The sequence below is a fragment of the Hemicordylus capensis genome, chromosome 4 (genome assembly GCF_027244095.1).
Source record: "Hemicordylus capensis ecotype Gifberg chromosome 4, rHemCap1.1.pri, whole genome shotgun sequence".
NCBI classification, from domain to species: Eukaryota; Metazoa; Chordata; class Lepidosauria; order Squamata; family Cordylidae; genus Hemicordylus; species Hemicordylus capensis.
Genome location: NC_069660.1, coordinates 208,172,010 through 208,194,216, shown reverse-complemented (window position 1 = coordinate 208,194,216; position 22,207 = coordinate 208,172,010). Strand labels below are relative to the sequence as shown.

The 22,207-nt window shown below is 41.5% G+C and overlaps 1 protein-coding gene and 1 long non-coding RNA gene across 25 annotated transcripts in view; one reads left to right on the top strand and one right to left on the bottom strand.

Annotated features, from left to right (window-relative positions):
- The window catches only part of LOC128323866 (uncharacterized), a 33,754-nt gene extending 17,985 nt beyond the window's left edge, over positions 1 to 15,769 (top strand). Inside the window, exons 2-3 of the long non-coding RNA XR_008306494.1 lie at positions 9,774 to 9,841; positions 13,553 to 15,769. This is a non-coding gene — a long non-coding RNA (uncharacterized LOC128323866). The remainder of the gene's footprint in view (positions 1 to 9,773; positions 9,842 to 13,552) is intronic.
- The window catches only part of FARS2 (phenylalanyl-tRNA synthetase 2, mitochondrial), a 393,182-nt gene that overhangs the window by 262,581 nt on the left and 108,394 nt on the right, over positions 1 to 22,207 (bottom strand). For 23 of the 24 annotated variants that reach the window (XM_053247747.1, XM_053247745.1, XM_053247741.1 and 20 more), the window contains 2 exons: positions 17,439 to 17,598; positions 7,100 to 7,231 (listed from right to left, as the gene is read on the bottom strand). In XM_053247747.1, coding sequence (XP_053103722.1) covers positions 7,100 to 7,231; positions 17,439 to 17,598 — 292 coding nt within the window. The remainder of the gene's footprint in view (positions 1 to 7,099; positions 7,232 to 17,438; positions 17,599 to 22,207) is intronic. The other variant, XM_053247751.1, reaches the window with a different exon arrangement.

The window sequence follows — 22,207 nt, the reverse complement described above, 5'->3', positions numbered from 1 at the left end:
GTTTTAAATTATTTTAATTGTAAACCGCCCAGAGACGCAAACACAAACACAGTGATACAATGTTCCATTTCAAGATTCTTTAGTGTTACTGAAAAATTACATTTTTTTTCACAAGCACTGCTATTGGGCTGGCGCACCAGTGAAGCTACTGTATTTTCCTGAATCCAAGACTAGGCTTTTTCCAAGTTCTTTGCTGTTTTTACCTGAATCCAAGACTAGATTTTTTCCAAATTCTTGAGTAAGGATAGTTATAACCTTAATTTAACCTTTATTTTTTTAAAGGAGCTCATCTTAAATTGAGAGTCCTCTTTGATTCAAGTAAATATGGTACATACTTTGCCGTATGATTTCTGTGCAATTTCGAAAGCATTATCCGAGAAGATATCAGGTGCTAGACATGAGGCACAAACATATATCTTTGCTAGAACTTTCTTTGCTGTTTGATAATATGGACCAAAAAGCTACATCTCTAAAATCTGACTTGGAATGGGATTCATAAATTATGTAAGTAAAATTAAGCCTACAAGGTAACATTAGCAAGCCTTTTCCATTAGCTACTGGTTAATTACTTATTATGTGTGATGCAGGATTTGGACATGTCAGACTTAAAATTGCTTAACGCAAAGGTGCAGAATTCAAGCATTCCTGAAGGCCATGTTATTACTATTGATAATGAACAAAGGTCACATATGTGACCTGCATGAACTGTTAATGGTAATAAAAGTGTGAGAGGCACCTCAGGACCTGTGCATATTTAGGTATTGCCAGAACAGCTTTAAGCCAAGAAGTATGCACTTCACAAAGTCCTCTACATTGTCCATCTGTCTCACTAAGTAGGCTTTGCCCTCGACTTCTCATGTTTTCTTTTGCACACCAATGTTTTCTAATTCCCAGCCCATCAACAACAACCTCCTACATTCAGAGCACAGGAGGAGGCCTGGAGCTCGATTATGTCACATTGTACTTTGAGGATGCTCCAAGCACTTCTGAAGCACATCATGACATGGATAAGCCCAGCCCCCAGTCCCCTTTCTGATCTTGGGCATGGGGAAGGAGAGGGGAGGGATCATCCCTGATCTTGTGCTGTGCTTTGGAGTGCTTATAAGGCCTCTGAAGCTCAGTGCAACATCAGAGATCACTATTGCCCCTCCCTTATGAAGAGACACACACAGAGTCCTGGAAACTGCTAATGTTGGCTGGCTACCGAGACCAGCCAAGATCTATGGATCCCCGACCTTCACAAATGAGATCATGTTTAGTCACAATGGAATGAGCTTTTGAATAATGCAGCTGAAAATTCCCTTTCTATTTCCAAAGACCACCACCTGAAGAATCATGCTGCAGGTCAGCTGAAGACATTACAGACATCCTGCAGCGTACACAGCTGTGGGATGTTTGGATAGAAAGAGGATGACCCAAAGGCCGATTATGGCATTGAATCAGACCTGCAATTCTGCCTGTTCCCTCCAACTCTTCACAACCACCTGGCTCACTACACCAGAGGCAAAACTACATCAGAGGATATACACTAGGGCCATTTAAAACTTGACTTGTGGTACACATGACCAAACATTTGTTGTTCCCAACTTAAAAGACATAGACATGGATATCTAGCTGAATTTATTGCATTGTCAGACATATTGTACTTGAACTACAGAAGCATTTTAGACTACTGTGTGCAAGGCTAGCAAAGGAATAGATGTCACTTCATTTCAATGTTACATCTTTTAGGAACCCACCCACCCCCGCCCCCATTTCTATGTCAGTCTGTGTCACGAATTGTGGAATTTGAGTCATTCTCTGGGACAATATGAAAAGTCAGACACAAAGGTTGCAGAATCCTTAACCAAGGAATTCAACAAGAAAAGGAAAAAAAGAATATGAGATGGGTGTGAATGATACCTAGCGAAGCTTTTGCTCTCCCCTTTCTCTGAATATTTGTCGGTTCTGTACATGATTCTATTCAAATGGAAGTAAAATCAAGGAAAGGTTTCTCAATAAATCAAAGAAATATTTCTGGTGAAACACTCTGGCATTATCTTGAGGAACACAAAAGATAAGAGGCTCTAGCATAGATTCTATAAAGCACTAAATGGTACAATGAAATCCTTCACTCACGACTAAATGTTCAAAACCAAAATCCTCAAAGGGTTTGGCAACTTCACTGGAACCTGAAATGTCCTCAGGTTTCCCTCCAAGGAACAAACCCTCTTCATCATAAAGAACATGAGACTAACCTCTGATGTTTTCACTCACCAGGGAAAAGGATCTTGTCTTTTGATTTACCTCCAAAGATCCTACCTATAAAGATCCTATAACTCTTACTGTGTATGTATAGAGAACAATTGTTTAAAAAGGTACATTCCCAGCCAAATATTTCCTAAGGTTATTCTTTTAAAATATCATTCTGTCACTGTTAATAAAAATAAGTTTGACATTCCTGCAGTCTTCAAAGTTCAATTTCTGACGGTCACCATTTTATCTGCAGACTTTTTTTTTCTTTTTCTGGCAATTTCCTCAATACCTCGCTTTTTTTTTTTAACCAACACAATAAACAAGTTGTTAACTAGTTGAGCAAACAACAACTTAAGGTCACTTAATTTCAGGGTTGCCTTGGCATTCTGCAAGTACTCAGAATATATTGTCTTGCTAGTTTACATGATTGAGTATATGAGGTAAGAGTCAAGAAACAGCTGCGGGGAAACCAATATTGCATTATTTACTTACTTGCACCCACTCTGAATATTCATGCTCAAATCAGTATCTGAGATTCCATTTTTATACCCTTCATCTTCTTGTCCACTCTGATTATAACCATCCACACTTATAGAACAGCCCAGAAAGCTAATGCTGAGGTCTAAACCAAAGGCTATATGATTCCTGTACCTAACTTGAAAAAATATAAACTCATGAAGCAACCTTACACTGAGTCAGATCATTGACCTATCTAGCCCAAGGCTGCATAATTTTAGCCCTTCAGCTGTTTTTGGACTACAATACTCATCGTCTCCAGCCACAGTGGCCAATAGTAAGGGATTATGGGAATTGTACTCCAATTCTGCAGAAGGATCAAAACTGTGCAGCCCTGATCTAGCTCCATGACTGACCAACAGAGGTCTCAAGCAGATGTACCTACCGATGCCAGGAAACCACATGCTATATACACCAGTAAGATTACCCCCACTTCTGCCAACAATTTGGGGGGCCAGACTCCAGCAAGTCTTAACTAAAATTAACCTAATTTTCCTATTGTGGCAAGGGTTTGGTAATGTAAAACTAGTCATAGGAACATAGAAAGCTGCCATATACTGAATCAGACCATTGGTCCATCTAGCTCAGTATTGGCAGCAGCTTCTCCAAGGTTGCAGGCAGGAGTCTCTCTCAGCCCTATCTTGGAAATGCTGCTAGGGAGGGAACTTGGAACCTTCTGCTCTTCCCAGAGCGGCTCCATCCCCTGAGGGGAATAATATCTTACAGTGCTCACACATCAAGTCTCCCTTTCGTATGCAACCAGGACAGACCCTGCTTAGCTAAGGGGACAAGTCATGCTTGCTACCACAAGACCAGCTCTCCTCTCAAGAAGACAACTTTAAAGATAAGTAGGTTACTTTCCAGGCTTCCATATATCCACAATATCTGACAATATCTATATATTGTCAGTGGGCAAGTGCTCTGCCCTGTGCTGGGGACTACTGCTCAGAAAATCACGAGACACTTGTCTCACATTCCCTATCAAGTGGAGGCGGGGTTAGGATCCTCTATGTCAACACGTTGTGTTCCCAGTAGCAGAACCTCAGCTAGTTCCAAATAGGGATGTGCACGGGACTGGTGGGGGCCGGTTCGATGGCAGGGTGGGGATGGCTTTAAGGGCGAGGATGCACTTACCACCCCCACCGCATTTCCCCCGCCGGCACATGATTCCCTAAAAACCCTTCGGGGTGGCAGCGTACCTCCTTGCCGCCCTGTTCCGACGTTGTCCAGATGTAACCTGAAGTAGTAGCTGCAGTCGCAGTTACTAATTCCTGTTACATCCAGACAAAATCGGAATGAAGCGGCAGGGAGGTACGCTGCTGCCCCAACGGGCTTTTAGGAAATCAGGCACCAGTGGGGAAAACTGGGGGGGGGGGAGTGCATACTCCCCCATCATAAAGCCATCCCCCGCCCGCCGTCAAACCTTCAAGCCGGCCAGGGTTCAAACCAGTTCGGAGGGCCAAAAAAGGGCCTCCGAACCAGTTCGTGCACATCCATAGTTGCAAATTACAAATCATTATAAGTAACGACTCCTCTCATTGTCAGGGGATGAAAAGAGGAGTTTATTATGTTGTTCCACTGAGTTTTGGACAAGAGATTCTATTCTATTTTCTATTCTTCTGTATTCTAAAATATCCCTGTGGAACAGGAGCAGCAGTATCTGGAAAAAAGCTTTTAATTGCCAAGAAATTCCAATGCAATTCCATCATTATCCCATGCTCTGATTATAATCACCCTTTAAGTATTTTCACAGTCTCTCTCCCCATAACTTCTGTCTCTCTCCCCATAAGCTTCTAAGAACATTCAGAAGGGCATATGGCAAACCTCTGTGTGACTACAACCGCCTCAAAATCCATGGAGAGGATCCGTCTTTTGGAACACCTTCATACCTGCATCTTTCATTTACATGTGAAATTCTTACACATCAGATGAAAAGTTTCCCACATATACTTTTAAACAAGTTATTATCTGTGTACCTTTTGAAGTGGTGTCATTGTGCAAAGGGCTATTGTAAACCCTTCTGAATATCTAAAATGGGTCTAAATCCTTACTTTTAAATACTTCCACTTGCCCCTAAATAGCTTCCCTTGCCTCTTTAGTATCTTCTGCTGTTGGCGCCTCTTGTTCTGGTTTTGCTCAAGTTTCCATGTCCTCTTTTCTCTGTACCTATAACAATCTCTCTGCTTTGTTTTGTCGTGCTTCCATTTTCTAAAGACACAGTTCTCCAGCTACGCCTTTCCTGAACCACCCTACCCTCACCTTACTTGCACCTCCACTGTCATGTTACTCATTCTAGCCCTTCATTTCTACAGACTCTACCTAATTCAGACCATAAAGTTCTGGCCAGGGATTTCACAGCACTTCTGCAATCAGTACAGTGACTGACACACCACTGGTGAACAATAAACATGAAATAGTATTAGTGAAGTACTAGTACCAGCAATAGTTTAGTAGGAAGAAATAAGATATATCATGGCTAGATCAGGTGAAAAATCCAGCTAACAACAACATGAAAAGAGCGCTGCTAGATCAGACCAAAAGACTATCGAGTTCTGTTTCCCAAAAGGAGCAACCTGATTCCTCCAAGGAAGCCCACAGCAGGGCATGAGGTCTATAACACTTGCTCATAACACCTGGAGGCTCCACTTAGCTATCATGGCTAAATAAATCATCACTACACATATCCTCCATGCATTTTATTTAATACCCTTTAAAAGCCACCTATGCTAGGAGCTATCACCACACCTTGTGGCTGTGAATTCTATAACTTAATTATGGATTGTGTGAAAAAGCCCTTGGGGGGGGGGGTCCTGTCCTGAATCATCTGCCAATCAATTTAATTGGGTGGCCCTGGGTTCTAATGTTATGGGAGAAAAATGGGGGGGAGTCATCTTTCTTCATTTTCTGCACCACACCATGCATAATTTTGATAAAATGCTATCATGTGTCCTGCCTCCCCCCGCCCCGCACTTGTAATCATTGTTCTAAACTAAAAAGCCCCAAAAGTTTTAACCTGTTCACATAGGGAAGGTGTTCTAACCTCTTGATCCTTTTGGATTTTCTTTTCCGCACCTTTTCCAGCTCAACAAAATCCTTTTGGAGATCAAATGAGGAAACCAAAACTGAACATTCATTTTATATAAAGGAATTACAATACTGGCCATTTTGTTTTCAACCTCTCTTCTAATACAAACTAGCATGGAATTTGTCTTTTTAACCACCATTACACATGGAATTAAATTTTCATTGAACTGTCCACCATAATCCTCAAATTAATTTCCTGGTTAATCAACACCAGTTCAGCCCATCAATGTTGAAGTGAAATTGGAACATTCTTGCCGAATGCACATCACTTTGCTGACTGAAGAACCACATTTTCCTTTCCCCAACCCCCCACCTTTCTTTTCCCCCTTTTTTGGCCCATCCGCCCAATTTGGAGAGATCTAGCACTTTATCCTTTGCCAATCAGACATCCCTAGGAAGGTGGAGATCATAGTTGCCTCTACCCAGCATGTGGTTATCAGAACTTTGAAATTGAACCTTGTCATCCTAGCTGTTGTGGCTATTGTCTTACGCTGCATCAATGAATTCTATATTGTAGGTGAATTATGCTCTACATAATGGTGCTAGTATTATTACATGGCTGTACCCCTTGCATTGAGACAGGCTCCAAGGCTCACTTTTGGCAAGGACTTCTAGCTTGAGTCCTATTATATATGCTGCACTTATGCAGCCCTCCAGAAGTTGAGGAACTCTGTATTATACACAGGGGTAATGCTCTGCAGCAAAACCAGAGAAACTGCACTTTATACAACATCCAATGAGAAATAGGTTTATTCCCACCAAATAGTACACCATTGGGGTTGAGGGGTGTTAGTTTCCATTCACCATTTTGTGGTAGCAAGCATGAATTTTCCCCTCTGCTAAGCAGGGTCCACCCTGGTCTGCATTTGAATGGGAGACTACATGTGAGCACTGTAAGATATTCCCCTTAGAGGATGGAGCTGCTCTGGGAAGAGCACTTGCATGCTTGGATGAAGGTTCCAAGTTCCCTCCCCCTGGGGCTGAGATAGGGCTGAGAGAGACTCCTGATTGTAACCTTGGAGAAGCAACTGCCAGTCTGTGCAGACAATACTGAGCTAGATGGACCAATGGTCTGACTCAGTATAAGGCAGCTTCCTATGTTCCTATGTATACATGGTCTGCTCTCTGTGTCTAAGCTGTCAGCAGCTACTGTACTAATGCAGAGTATACACTGAAAGAAGCAGCAGTGGGCTGGACCAGGAAACTGATTGCACTGGAAGCCTTTGCTAATAGAGATGTCAATGAAGCAAAGGAGTTTTCATACCTGAGTTAACCAGCTGCTGCTCCATGACCCCACAACCCAAGACCTCCATCCATTCTCCTTGGAAGTTGATCTCCATCTCGAAGGAAGGGTGGGTAAATGGAAAGTAGCAGTCCACCCATCTAATCTCGAGCTCTGTGCCACAGTGGAAAAACAAAGATCATAAGCAAAAGGGCTAAGGGATTAAAAGGCTTACTTCTCCCACCCACAGTCAAACTTGTCCTTCAGTTAATAACATCAATTGCTGCAATTCATGGAAAACAAGTGGCAAAAGAAGTAAGTGTGTGCGTGTGCGTGTGCGTATCAGAGAGAGAGAATGAATGAATAAAGCTTGGAATTGGTGGGGGGAGAATAGCCATGTCTTCTTTAATATGAAAAACACTTTGTGCAGTTCAGGCACCCTTTAAAACCAAATCAATCACTTGTCAAACACCAGAAACCACCTGGCATAGAAGGAAAATGAGCCAAGATCATGAGCAAAGCAGGCAATACTGTTATGCTCAGTAACTGGAAATGACTAACAGCTCCCCAGAGATATAGCTAAATCTTTTTTATTATTTTACAATTCTATTTTTAACTATTATCTTAATGACCTCTTTTAGCAAACAAATTTCCATACTTTTTCCACACTATCATTGTAACCTATTTTAATCACAACGCTATTCTCCTCTGAATTGTGCTGCTGTATGAAATGTTATAGAGCTGTACAATGAGAAAAAAGCACTATATAAAGCACGGAGATATTTGTAATGTATACACGACAAACTCCATTAACCAAATAACAAGGGGAAACTAGAGAGAGAGAGAATTTGGATAAGTAGAAGATCTGATAAACAGAATAAGTTAGGAGGTCCTTGCCTTGTGCAAAGATGAAGGCCAATATTGTTTCAGAGTCCTAACTCTGGAAATGCAAGGGCATGGAACAGGTGGGCTGGATGACAGGCAGATAGCAACGAGCAATGGGTTCCAAGCCAAAGGAGAAAAGAGGAAGTAGGTGTTCACAGCTGCACAAAGACAGTTGACTCAATACAGGGAAAATGTTTTCTAGAGGAAGTATTTACAGGGAAAGTAGGGAAGCTGCATGGCAATAATCAACTGATCGACATGATTGGAAAAATCTATCAAGAGGGCTTCCACAGAGTTACTCCTGGGTCTAATGCAATAAAACATGCACTATAGGAGGCTTATGAATCCATTCGGTTTCCAGACAGCCTTTGGGGAGTTCCCAGTGTCCAGAGCTGGCAACTCTGGAGACTGACTGGTCTATTGACATGGCCGCTTTGCAGATCAAGTTGCTCACATCCATGCTGATTTGGACTCCAGGGTTTTGGCAGTTCCAGCAGACATGCCTTGGGTACCATCTGGTCCAATCGTGTTGGATTCTATTCAGTCAAGTGCAGCCTGAGGATGTGGACAAGATCCTGAGCAGTGTGTGGGCAACACTGTGTGCTCTGGACCCTTGCCCTTCATGGCTAATAAAATCTGTTAGGGAGGGTACAGGCAGATGGTTGGAGGCTATATCAATGCTTCATTGAAGGAAGGCAAGATACCACTGTGCCTCAAGAAGGAGGTGGTGAGACCACTATTTAAAAAGCACCCCCTTGATCCCTCCAACTTGGAAAACTACAGACTCATTTCTAATCTTCCCTTTTTGGGCAATAGAGCGTGTGGTGGCATCTCAGCTGCAGAGAGTCTTGGATGATATGGATTATCTAGACCCCTTTCAATCTGGCTTCTGTCCTGGGTATGGGACTGAAATTACTTTGGTTGCCCTAGTAGATGACCTATTCCAGGAGATTGACAGGGGGAGTATGTCCCTGTTGGTTCTGCTGGACCTCTCAGTGGTGTTCAGTACCATCAACCATGGTATCCGCCTGGACCGCCTCTAGAGTATGAGGATTGGAGGCACTGCTTTGGGGTAGTTTGGGTCCTTATGTTTGTGTGGATGGGGGTGGGGGAGGATCCGCCCTCACAGAGAAATAACAAACAAATAATGAACAAACATGTTAATTATGTTTCCTGAGAAGCATCATGTCCAGAACTTAGGAACTTACTATAAAACTATGTCCAGTACTGGATTCAGTTAGCCAACTCTGCTCCCTGAGAAAGAGGCACATTTTAAAGTGGTGCCTCATATTTAGCAGTGGATGCGCAACCATTCCTATCCAACCCCAGTACAGTATCACTCCAGTGGTTGTTGCTAATGTCTATCTTATGTTTCTTTTTTGATTGTGAGCTCTTTGGGGACAGGGAACCTACTTATTTCTTTTTCTGTGTAAACCATTTCATTATTTATTACAAATATTTATACACAGCTTTCTTTCTTTTTTATTGGAAGGTGGTATAACAACAAAAAGAAATTGATTAGGTGCCCTTAAACAAGCCACTCTTCTCTTTTCCTCAGCTTGGAACACTGACCTACCTTAAAGGACTCTTGTAATAATTACAGATACATCCATGTGAAATGCTTAACAATTGGAATATATTATACAAATGCTGCTATTACTACTACTTCCGGGATAAATTCATTAAAATCAAGATTCCCATTTTATAATTCATATATTTTCTGAACAGCCTACCTGCTAAAGAAGATTGCTTATTCGAGGGCTAACGCTGCAATTCTATGAACATGTTTTTGGAATTAAGCCCCACTGAACAAAGTGGAATTTTCTTCCAGGTCAGCATACATCAGAACTGGGCTGCAAGGGTCCAGAAGCTCCTGAAGCAAGGCTTACTAATTACAGGGTAAATAGCATTTCCCCACAAGATTAAAAGTAAATGTTCATGCTGTTTGGTTGGTATTCATAAATATTCATAACTTTAGAACGAAACACATTGCAGAGCTCAGGTCACTGGAAAGCATCCATATGGGATGGGTAGGCAACACATTCTTGGTGAGATATAGGATGCTATCTCCTGAACTCTGGCACCATCAAGACTTGGTGCCAGACCCTAGTTCCAGCTGGAAGTCTACAGTAAAATGTAATACATGATTTGTTGCATCATTTATAATGACCTCTATAGTCAGATAGTTTTTCTATTATTCTATTTTACATAGAAAATTAGCCTTTAAAGGTTTTATAGATGGTCATGATGCAGTTAATTGTAGTTAACTAGCAAGGTCAAAAAAAGGCTATTAAAAGGAAGAAGGCTTCCTTCAGAAAATGGAAGTCTTGCCCAAATGAAGTGAACAAAAAGAAACACAAACAGTAGCAAAAGAAATGCAATAAGAAATGCCAAAAGGGGGGGGGGACTTTGAGGAGCAAATGGCTAAAAACATTAAGACCAACAATAACAAGCTCTTTAGAAGCAAGAAACTGGCCAGAAAGATGGTTGGACTGATGGGTGACAAACGAGTTAAAGGTGTGCTAAAGGAAGCTAAGAAAATTGCTGAGAAGCTGAATAAATTATTTGCAACTGTCTTCACTACTGAAGATGTAGGGCAGATACCTGTGCTTGAAATGGCCTTTCAAGGAAGGGAATCTGAAGAAATGAAGTAAACAGCAGTGATGAGACATAAAGTTCTAAATCTTATTAAAAATCACTAGGTCCAGATGGTATCCACCCGAGAATTCAAATGTGAAATCGCTGGTCTCTTAACAAAAATACACAACTTGTCCCTAAGATTAGACACTGTACCTGAGGACTGGGAAAAGGCCAACGTAACTCCAGTTTTTAAAAAGGGATCTAGAGGGGATTTTTATTTTATTTTATTTATTTTACATTTATATCCCGCTCTTCCTCCAAGGAGCCGAGAGCGGTGTACTACATACTTAAGTTTCTCCTCACAACCACCCTGTGAAGTAGGCTAGGCTGAGAGAGAAGTGACTGACCCAGAGTCACCCAGCAAGTATCATGGCTGAATGGGGATTTGAACTCGGGTCTCCCCGGTCCTAGTCCAGCACTCTAACCATTACACCACACTAGGATGCAAATGACTACAGGTCAGTTTTTATAACATCTTTTGCAGATAGGTTAATTAAAAGTATTTTTGTAAGATCAAGCATATAGAAAGGCAAGCCTTGCTGAGGAAGAACCAACACAATTTCTGCAAGGTTAAGTCTTGTCTCACTAACCTACTAGATCTTTTGAAAGTGTTAGAAAGCATATAGACAGCAGTGATCCAGTAGACAGTATATACTTGGACTTTCAAAAAGCTTTTAACAACATCCCTCACTAAAGGCTCCTGAGCAAACTAAGCAGCCACAAGATAAGAGGACAAGTCCTATAGATTGCTAACTGGTTAAAACAACAGAAATCAGAGAGTAGGGATAAATGCACAATTTTCTCAGTGGAGAGATGTGCAAATGATGTCCCCCAAAGATCTGGACTTTTTAACGTATTTGTAAATGGCCAAAGTCAGGAGTGAGCAGCAAGGTGGTTAAGTTTGCCGATGACACCAATCAATCAGTCAGTCAGTCATCTTTATTACAATCCAAGACAAGCATAAGATAGAACAGTAGAGCATGATTCAAAATAATAAAATCAAATTAGGGAACAATAAAACTATATTACTATACCACTACTACTCTAATAGTATAAAACTATATTGTAATACTATAAAGCTGTTACCCTTATTAAACAGCTTTATTTTAAAAATGAGCATATAAAATGTGAAATATATAAAAAGCAAAAAGCAATGGCTAAAATGGGGTATACAGAATAAGGCACCTAAAGAGGAACACTAAAAAGATATAATAGTCAGCAGCTTTAAACTATGCAGAGCTGATGCAAGGGAATGGCCTGGCAGTCACAACCCAGCGGATCCTACACGCTGCCATGCAGAACTTGGCAGTGTTATTCGTGAAGGCCGGGTCTTCATATGAAAGCAGCAACCAGGTACAGACATGGTTTGGGTGGCCAGGGTACTTGCGAAGTAGCGGAAATATAAGCTTGGCCTGAATATCTCTGTATAAGGGGCAAAAGAGGAGTACATGTTCTGTGGTTTGCATGTTCCACAATTGGGATCTTTCTATATTTGCCTTCCAATACAGCGGAGGGAAGGGAATGACAATTGGCGAGGGTATAAGCCCTTCTGTGGTTTGGGATTTCTAGCGGTGACAGGTATGCAGTGGGGGAGGCAGAGTATCTAAGCCTTTCCGAGGACAGGAAGGATGGAACCCTGCCTAGGTCAGCCTGGAGCTCAGTGTCCATTATCCTCTGTTTGATGACTGTTTTCGCCTGGTCATGGTCCCTAGCAAGTAGGAGGGCATGAGGTAAAGCCCAGGAGCGACAGTTTAGTCCACACGGCCCGTTTCCAGGAAGACTGGAAATTGTCCTGTAGGATCAGAGGGGTGATGACACCAAATTATTTTGGGTGGTTAAAACAAAAAATGGATTGTGAAGAGCCCCAAAAGGATCTCCCCTACCTAAGTGAATTGGCTTTAAAATGGAAAATGAAGCTCAGTATTAAGTATAATGTGATGCACAATTGGACAAAAAATCCCAACGTCACATATAGCTCTGAACTGGCAGTGACAGACAAGGAAAAGGATCTTGGGGTCACGATGGACAGCTCACTGAAAATGTTGACCCAGTGTGTGACTGCTTTAAAGAAGACTAATTCCATACTAGGAATCACTAGAGATTGAAAATAAAACTGCCTCCATATAAATCTATGGTGCAACTGCACTTGAAATACTGTGTACAGTTCTGGTTGCTGCACCTTAAAAAGGATATTTATAGAGCTAGAAAAGAATCAGAAAAGCACAACCAAAATTATCAGGGAGCTGCAACAACTCCCCTGTGAGGAAATACTTTTTCGTTTAGAAATAAGGAAGGTGAGGATTATACACTTCTAATATGACAGAAGTGTATAAAATTATACATGGCGTGAATCAAATGGATAGAAAGTCATTTTTACCCCTCTCTCATTTTATTAGAAGCGAAATGCTGGGAGATTCAGGACAAAGAAAAAGGAAGTTGTTCTTTACGCAACATATACTTAAACTATGGAATTTGCTGCCACTGGATGTGGTGATGGTCACCAATCTAGATGGTTTTAAAAAGACAGATTCATGGAGGATAGGACTATCAATGGTTAGTATCCTGGATAGTTGTATATTTCTATCAGGATCGGAAGGGGCATGCCCCTCAACACCAAGTGCTAGGAAAGACCAATGGGAAGGGGTGGTTGTCCTCTTTTCCCCACTCACAGGTTTCCTTGATGTATCTGGCTGGCCACTGCAGGATGCTGAACTGGGTGGGCCTTTGGCCTAATCCAGCAGAGCTTTGCTTATTCTTCGTTTTAAGCTATTTTAAATGTAAACTTTTCTTATGCTGGTCTAAGACCATAATAAAGATTTGATTAATTGAATGTAAACTTTAACATGTTTGTATTAAACTCAGATTTCCCTTTCAACTAGATGTTTTCTTTTTAAAAAATACTATAAAGGAAATGCTATCTCTTTTTAGAAAAATTCAGAATCTAATTATTACCCATTTTTATCCACCCAGATCACTTTTATTCAGCTGTAGTGCTCAAGTTATGGAATGGTCTTCCTAAAGAAGTCCAGGTGGGCCCCCTCGCCACCCATATCCAGAAGACCAGTGAAGACTATATTGTTTAGGAGACCTGTGCTGCAGCTGTCCTGGATAAAGTGAACCATACACAGCATGACTGATTCCACACACCATTGCACATACCTGGTATGGGGGAGGGTTTATTTATAGGAAACTGAGCCCTGGACTGCCCTGGTGGCTGGATCAGCACATGGGGCACAGCTGAGATGTGTGCAAGGAGTGATGGGAAGTGTAATTCCTTCAAGCCCTTTCCCCAAGAACATTATGGAGAAAGCTCTCGGAGGAACTCCCCCTCCCCCAATGCCCACTGCACACACCTCCCATCACGATCCATATGCTGCCTCAGCCACTGCCGAGGTAGTACAGGACTCAGCTTCCTGTAAACTCCCCTCCACACTGGAACTACAAGGAACTGCACAGAGACCGACACAATGCAAGCAGCCACCTCTGCATGCCACCAACAGAACAATGCACTTTATTTAGATTTGGAGTGCCCAAAGCACAAGCCTAGTGTTTAGATTATTTAGATCTTTTAAAGTGGCCTCTTTGGAATTTGCTGTATTCTGTGTGAGTATGTGCATGTGTCTAATGCTGTTGGCTTTATTTGAATGTAAGCTACTCTGAGCACATTTCTATGCAAAAAGGTGGGGTATACATTATTAAACTAAATGATTACTGTCCTTAATTCTTGGTTCCATGATTCAAGAAGCATTTTAGAAAACTGAACAGATTTTCTAAAAGAACTTCTTAAGAGGGTCTAAAAGATGAAAGAGGCATATCATGTGGAGAGTGTCTGCAAAAGAATGGGTAGAAAAAAGTTTAAACAGGAAACAGTAAAGTTTTAAAATATTTTAAAAGCATCCATTTAAAATCCATTACCCAGTGTTAAATCAGGAGAAAAAAGATTACTGACTCAATTCCAAATTGGTTGCTGCTATCAGGTTATGAAAGAGATGCTTCAGATCTTCCCCAGAAGATGTAGAAGTGCTGGATAAACACCCTGAGACACAAGTCCTGATGTAGGTACTTCTACTCCATCAGATCAATCATTGTTGATAACGCGTTGTAGCAATTTATTTATTATCAGAACTCGCATCACAACTCTAAGTCTCCTCCTTAACTAGGATCAGTGACTCAAGCAGAAATTGAGGGAGTGACCCCTTCTTAGGGCAGTCATTCTTATTCTCTAAAGTAATCCTTTTCAGCTGTAAAAATAAAGTGTCTGATCAAACTGATTTCAGGGGGGGGGGAAATGTTTGCATTGATCAGACCCATAGAGGGGTCTGATAGGCCTGGCCCCCTTAATTTTTTTCCTGCCCCATTACAACAAATAAATAATTTTTAAACTGCTGTGTTGTAATGGAGAGCAACTAAGGTAGCAAAACCCGCCCCCCACCCTACTATTTTTTTGGTGCCCCCAATCTGCTCCAGACCTTTAGGCTGGCTATGGGTCTGGTATTGGCTATCAAAAGTTTGCAGAAGTTCCATTAGAAATGGCTGTTCTAAGGTTTTATTAACTGAAATCATAAATAGAGTGCTCTGTTGTAAGTTACAAAGCAATGCAAGATATATTGCCTACCATACAACACACCTTAAAACAGAGAGACTTCACTTTTATGGAGAGGGGCAGATAGAAGAAGCCTTCATGCTTTGGCTCAGCTTCCCTCATTTGCCTGTAGGCGTGAATTCAGAAACTGCAAATAAAGTCTTACCCCTATGGGAACTCCTAAACACACAAAAAAGGCTAAAAATCAGGAGTGGGGGGGGAGCATAAATAAGAGAAATAAAGCACTCTATCTTGCTCTCCAGGTCTCCAGCTCTGCAGCAATGCCCCTCAAACTCCCAATACCTCCAATTTTAGCAAAAAATCATGAGGAATTTTTTAAAAGAGCCACAAAATGGCTCTATGTTGCCTCCAGACCAGAAGTGACTCCGGAAATGATTCCAGAAGTCATTTCTGGTTGGCCTGAAACTGCAGATAGGCAAAAATAGCCTATTTTTGCATTAGTGGGTATGGAAACTAGGTCTCTAGGACCTCATCTCAGATACACGAAGCCATGTTCACTGGAACTGCAGATAACAAGGGCCACCTGTAACCACCAAGTACACATCTGATTAAGGCCATTACAAAAAGCCATGCTCACTGATCAACATGTTTACCTATTCAGTGACCTCTAAAATACAAGGCATTCTATTTCACTAGGTGTCATAGATTCCCAGAGTTTGGAGCAGGGGCATAGAGTTCAATTATTATTCATTTTAAACTTTAAATTTTGATCTGATTTCAACTTATCTTAAAAATGCCTTTTAAATAGCTTGTAATGTATTTTGTATTTGCTCCCGCACCCCCGCCGTCCTTTGGTCTGTTTTTATTTAATTTTGCGTTACCATTTGTTACAAGGCAGCTAACAAATAAAGTTTATTTTGTTGTTGTTGTTGTTGTTGTTGTTGGTGGTGGTGGTGACCTAGAGTGAAACAATGTCCATACAGGACATTCTCGATAGGTGGCCCCAAAGATGATGCAACTTGGCTCAAAATACCTGTAAGATCTCAGTTGTCCTATTCCAATATATTTGTGGGGAAAGTTCTACCTTAAATCATAATATGGACTATATCTGATAAAGAAACAAGATGTGGGTGACCTCATGGGATGCAAACAGTGGAAATATAGTCTATCAACCTGTACTATCTACAGTCTTACATTGTAAGATTGTACATAGAACCCTAATGTGCATCACCCTAACGTGCACCCCTCAAGAACCTGGAACAGAAAGAGTGGTGACTGACATGGATTGTACAAAGCGAGAGGCGAAACACAATCCTAAACTCCAAAGAGCAAACTTCTTCACAGAAAGAGAGGTTTAAGTATCTTATTGTTTGTGTAGGAGTTTTAATTACAATGTTCTTTGCTAAGTTTGCTGCTAAAAATACTCTCCTTTAGCAGCTTCAAAACTTGCCAACATCTTGCATGAATTCTAATGCCAGCCAGCATTTCCTTGATAGAAAATTGTGTCAGCTGTGAAGACAAGAATTCTTGCTGGGAAGTGAATATAAATGCATGGTTGCCATATTAGTCCATGGTTGCCTTCTACGTAGTCTAGCATCCTATACTCCCTAGTAGCACAGTGTCCCAAGTAGCACACTGCACCAGGTCCCTTCTCCCAGGGGGCAGCTCCGCATCCTATGAGGCAGAGTAGGCCATTGCCACATCTCAGAAAGTACACACACACGGTAATAGCAGTTCTTTACTGTTAGTGGTAATGCTGTGAGAAACACAACATTGTGTGACAGCTCTAGGCATGTTACAACACAGTATCTTCCTATGTCCCCAATCCATCCTAACAGCATGATCCTACCTTGATTTATGCCTACTGAGGTTTAGATTCACTCCTAAAGCCTCTTCCACCAGTGGAAGAGGGCTGCCTGAGGGGACTCCTGCAACTTGCGACTCACTTTGTGTTCCCTTCAAGCCTGCTCGGCTATTATATGACAGGCCTGTGCTGTGCAGGGTGATGCTTCTTGGGAGCATGAATTGTGTGGGGAAGAAAGTCTGGGTTCCATAACATCATAATGGTGTGCGTGTTGTTGCCATTTGTTGATTGATTTCTTCCACATATAGGTAATGTGAGAACATCGGAGAAGAACATTGTGACTGATGGGTGGCAGCGGAGTTTTCAAGGATGCTATGAGAGTGGCTGTTGGTGGTGTGCGTTAACTTCAGTTTCTAAGAATTTTACTTTACTTTTCTACTCTGCACAGCACTGCAACTATGTTATGCCCATGTTACCAGTACCACAGAACTAGCTTTTAAGGTACCTACCATTACCAAAGAGATGAACCACAAGTTGTGTTAAGGCTCGTTTCAAACTGTGTTCCACAAGCTTCACTGCTTCCATGGTGTGCATTGCTTGCTTGTGTTGTGTGCGGTGCCCTTGTTCAAACAAAGAAAAACTTTCTCCACCCCTGACATCGCTGAATAGCTGTACAATAAAATAAAATAAACACTGTTTAGAGAACACTTTGAATATTCAATGCATTTTACATACATTTTCAATTATCCTTACAAAAAGCCCTGTAAGACAGGTCAGTATTTTTGTTTAAGATTTGTGTTTTCATTTAATTTCAGTTATATTTCAAATTTTATTTTGAGAAAGTGGGTCTATATTATCCTAACCTTAGGGGCCTGAAGCCCCCAAACAGTAGCTTGTTTGAGGCTACCAATGGGAGTTCACGGCTAAGATAAGATTTGAACCAGGCCCTTCCTAGCTCACAATGCATACTCTTTTATACTATATGTATGAGACTCATTTCAGAGGCTCTTTAAAGCAATGGCACAGTGTGACATTAGGTTTTACTGGCTGTATAGTATAAACACCTTGGCAGACTAAGCTACTCATGAGTAGTTCCTTTGAAATCAATAGGACAAACAAACATCCCATCAGTTTCAATGGGACTACTCATGAGAACCTTAGTCTGGATGTCAGCCATCATGCTGAACTTTGTATCATTGAAAGGGAAAAAAGGTGATGGACAATCAGGTTTAATAGGCATGTCTAGCCTTCAAAAGGTTATCATCTATAAAGCATTTAACATTTCTAGGCATAACACAAATATTAAAAACAATATAGGTCCTTTATACAGTCTAAAAACAAAAAGATGCCCAGTAAACCCTGAAAATATTACCACAATGAGTATCAACTTCTAAAATGTGGTCATTGTACCTATAACCACAGCATATTACTCAGCATGCACTTTCTTCTTCCAGCCTAACCATAAAAACCAAAGAGAGGTTTGCAAGTTAAGAGAAAAATGCCTACCTCTAAGTCTTCATTGTCTCTGGGTTCTGCTCCAGTGTTCCTTTAAAAAATCTATTTTTTATTTTCTTATATATTTTTTTTTAAAAAATGAATACCTAGTGTCTGCCATTATGCCAATCTAAGAAAGAATCCATGCTCTAAATCTACTTAGCCTGAACCCAAACATTTCTTATAATTGCACTGCATCCTATAAACTGATGGATTAGCAATGACACTAATGCGGAACCTGTGCATCAACAAGAACACTTCCTGACATCACAAATACTCTTTGACACAATAAAACTTGTAAGATCACACCCTGGTCCCTGCATTGTCAGTCAATGAGCAGATACACAAGTTGATGTGTTAATAATAGAGTACCCTATGCTGTTTACAGTTGGGACTTTTAGTTAGGGGAGGAAACAACATAAATTCTTTTGGACAGCAAGCCACATCAGCTTTCAATGTAATAACTGGATCCTTCAGTCCATAACTAGCAAATGCAGAATGCTGAGTTTGTTTATGAATCTAGCCAAAACACTTACATAATGAAGGTGGTTTTCAGAAAAAGGGACAGTATACTGAAGTTTTAAGAATTAATAACATGATGTACAGCACATGCTTATAGGTACTGTATTCATTTCATATTTCTGTTTAGTTTTATTTTATTCATATAGAGAACTATAACTTTACCTCATTGAAGTACCTTCTACATTTCTTTAGAGAAATACATTTTGAGTTCTCATTTGTCATACTGTTACAGAAGGTTCTACAGTATGCAGATCAAAGATATGATATGCCTGGGGGAAAGCAAGTGGGCTCCATTTATTTTTATTTATTCATTCATTCATTCATTCATTTTATATACTGCCTGACTCCAAAAGCTCATTCATTTATTTATTTTATATACTACCTGACATCCGAAAGCTCTAGGCAGTTCACAAAAATAAACACAATAAAAACAAAATAAAACAAACTTTTAAAACAATTAAAAAATTTAAAGGATTCAGAGATTACTAAAAGCCTGGCTTAAAAAATGTCTCTTAGGGGCTCTTCTGAAGGCTGGTAAATATATTAAACCACAAATGTCTATAGGGAGTCCATTCCATAGCCCAAGAGCAACGACAGAGAAGGCCTGTTCCTGAGTCACCACCAGATGAGCTGGTGGTATACGGAAACGGACCTCTCTCAATGATCTTAATGTGCAGCCACAAAAAAATTATATTTTTATGGCTACAGTTTGTACTCTCTAAGCCTAATAACGCTGATCTTCCCTCAGAAACAAATTGGAGTGTAAAATTCCACTTCAAAAATGTAGAAGCTGGAAGAAACAGAGGACTGTTTCAGCTCCAGAGCAAAAGGCTCAAGAAAAAAACCTGAAAGAAAACCTTCAACTTATTGGCAGGGAAGTAAAAAAAAAAGGCCTTCAGAGGTCTCTTGAGCAAGATTGCCAACTATATGACTGGCAAGGCTCCATGCTATGTAATATGCAGAAATTCAGCAGGTTAAGTAATGCATTCTACACTGGACTGCCCTTGAAGAGTATTCAGAAACTACAGCAAAATGCAGCAGCCAAACTGTTATAAGGAGCTGCCCAAGTAAAGCTATCACCTCTGAAATAACTGCACTAGCTACCAATTTGCTTCCGGATCCAATTCGAGGTACTTATCATCACCTTTAATGTCCTATACAGTCTGTGCCTTAGTTACTTGAAGAATCACCTACCCCCAAGTAAATCTACCTGTTTTACAAGGTCATAAGTTTGGGGTATTATATAAATATAATAAATGAATTTAGCAGGGCCTGCTCCATGGGCCGACACCAGTTGTCATGCACCAGAAAAAGGGCCTTCTACGGAATGCCTTTCCCAGAGGATGTGTGTTCTAGTGCTTCTTTTCCTAGGGATGGTGTTTGGAATGGAGGAAAGGTGTTCTGTACCTTCAAGAGATGCACAGAAGAGGAAATTTCAGCAGGTGCTGCTTGTTATGCAGGGGAAAGGAAGGCTGCACCTGCTGAAATTCCCTCTTCTGTGCATCTCTTAAAGACACAGAAGACCTGTTCTATTTTCCAAATGGTAGTCTTATTTCTTCCAGCCTTTTTAAATGTCTTCAGACACACCTTTGAGTAAGAGAGAACATCCAGTTCACTCTGTTCGTATTTAATCCATCATGTTATTTGTTTGTTCAACTGCTGAACACTGTTCAACTGTTTTCACTGATTCTAAATTGCTTTCTGTATCTTAATATGGCCCTTATACTGTAGACATTTTTGGAGCCATCAGGTGAAAAGTAGTTTATAAATGCAATAAATAAACATAAATAAACCGCTGTTTTTCCATCACTGTATCTACAGTCAGGTTCAGCTGCCAGCACAGCCATGCCTCAGACTCATGCATCCCCCTCCCCCCTTCCTTTCCATTTTCAGGTACAGACTAACTATAGGTTGTTGCTATTAGGCATGAGCCCGAAACATTTCGGAGGCCATTGTAAAGGCCTCCGAAACATTTCGGCGCTGGGACAGTATTCGGTGCTTCAGCACTGGCGGGGGTAGTACTTTACGGGCGGGGGAGGGTGTACTCACCCCCCCCCCGCCACGTTTCCCCCACCGGCGCTCTGTAAATTCCAAGCCCCTCGGGGCGGCAGCATTCCTCCCTGCCGCCCCGTTCCTCCCGTCGGCCGGAAATGGCCGGAAGTTGCGAGCGCGCGTGTGCACGACTGTACAACGGGCGCATGCGTGCTCGCAACTTCCGGCCACTTCCAGCCGACGGGAGGAATGGGGCGGCAGGGAGGAACGCTGCCGCCCCGAGGGGCTTGGAATTTACAGAGCGCCGGCGGGGGAAACGCGGCAGGGGGGTGAGTACACCCTCCCCCGCCCTTAAAGTACTATCCCCGCCGGTGCCGAAGACCATTCGTGCACATCCCTAGTTGCTATGCCTGAATATCTGCAAACCACTGTTTTCCTCCAAACTAGAATTGGAAAGCCAGTTCAAATTGTGGCTGAAGGGAATTGAAAATAAGAATACTAGTAGTATAATGCCCTTATACAAATCTATGGTGAGGCCACATTTGGAGTACAACATACAGTTCTGATCACCGTTTCTTAAGGATATTGTAGAACTGGAAAAGGTACAAAAGAGGGCAACCAAGATTATCAGAGTCATAGGGGCATAGGGCACCTTCCTTATGAGGCAAGGCTACAGCATCTGGGGCTCTTTAGTAGCGGGGAGGGGACTACAGAGAGACATGATTGAGGTATATAAAATTATGCAGGGAGTAGAAAGAGTGGATAGAGAGAATTTTATCTCTCTCACACACAACACCTGAACCAGGAGTCATCCCATGAAATGGAAGGTCAGGAAATGAAACTGCAGGTCGGGAAATGAAACTGAAGGTCAGGACCACCAAAAATAAGTACTTTTTCACACAGTGCATAATTAATCAATGGAATTCTCTGCCACGGGATGTGTGATGGCCACTAGCTTGGATGGCTTTAAATGGGGATTAGACATATTCATGGAGAACAGGTCTATCAATGGCTACTAGTCTGGTGGCTAAAGGCTACCTTCAGCCTCACAGGCAAGATGCCCCTGAATACCAACTGCAGGGGAGAAACAGCAGGAGAGAGTGGGCTTGACTGTGGGCTTCCCAGAGGCATCTGTTGAGCCACTGTGTGAGATAGTATGCTGGATTAGATAGGCCTTGAGCCTGATCCATTAGGGCTGTTCATATGTTCTTCCAGAACTGTAGTTTGCTCCGAAACCAGGACTGAAACTTCAAGTTCCAGTTTCTAAGCA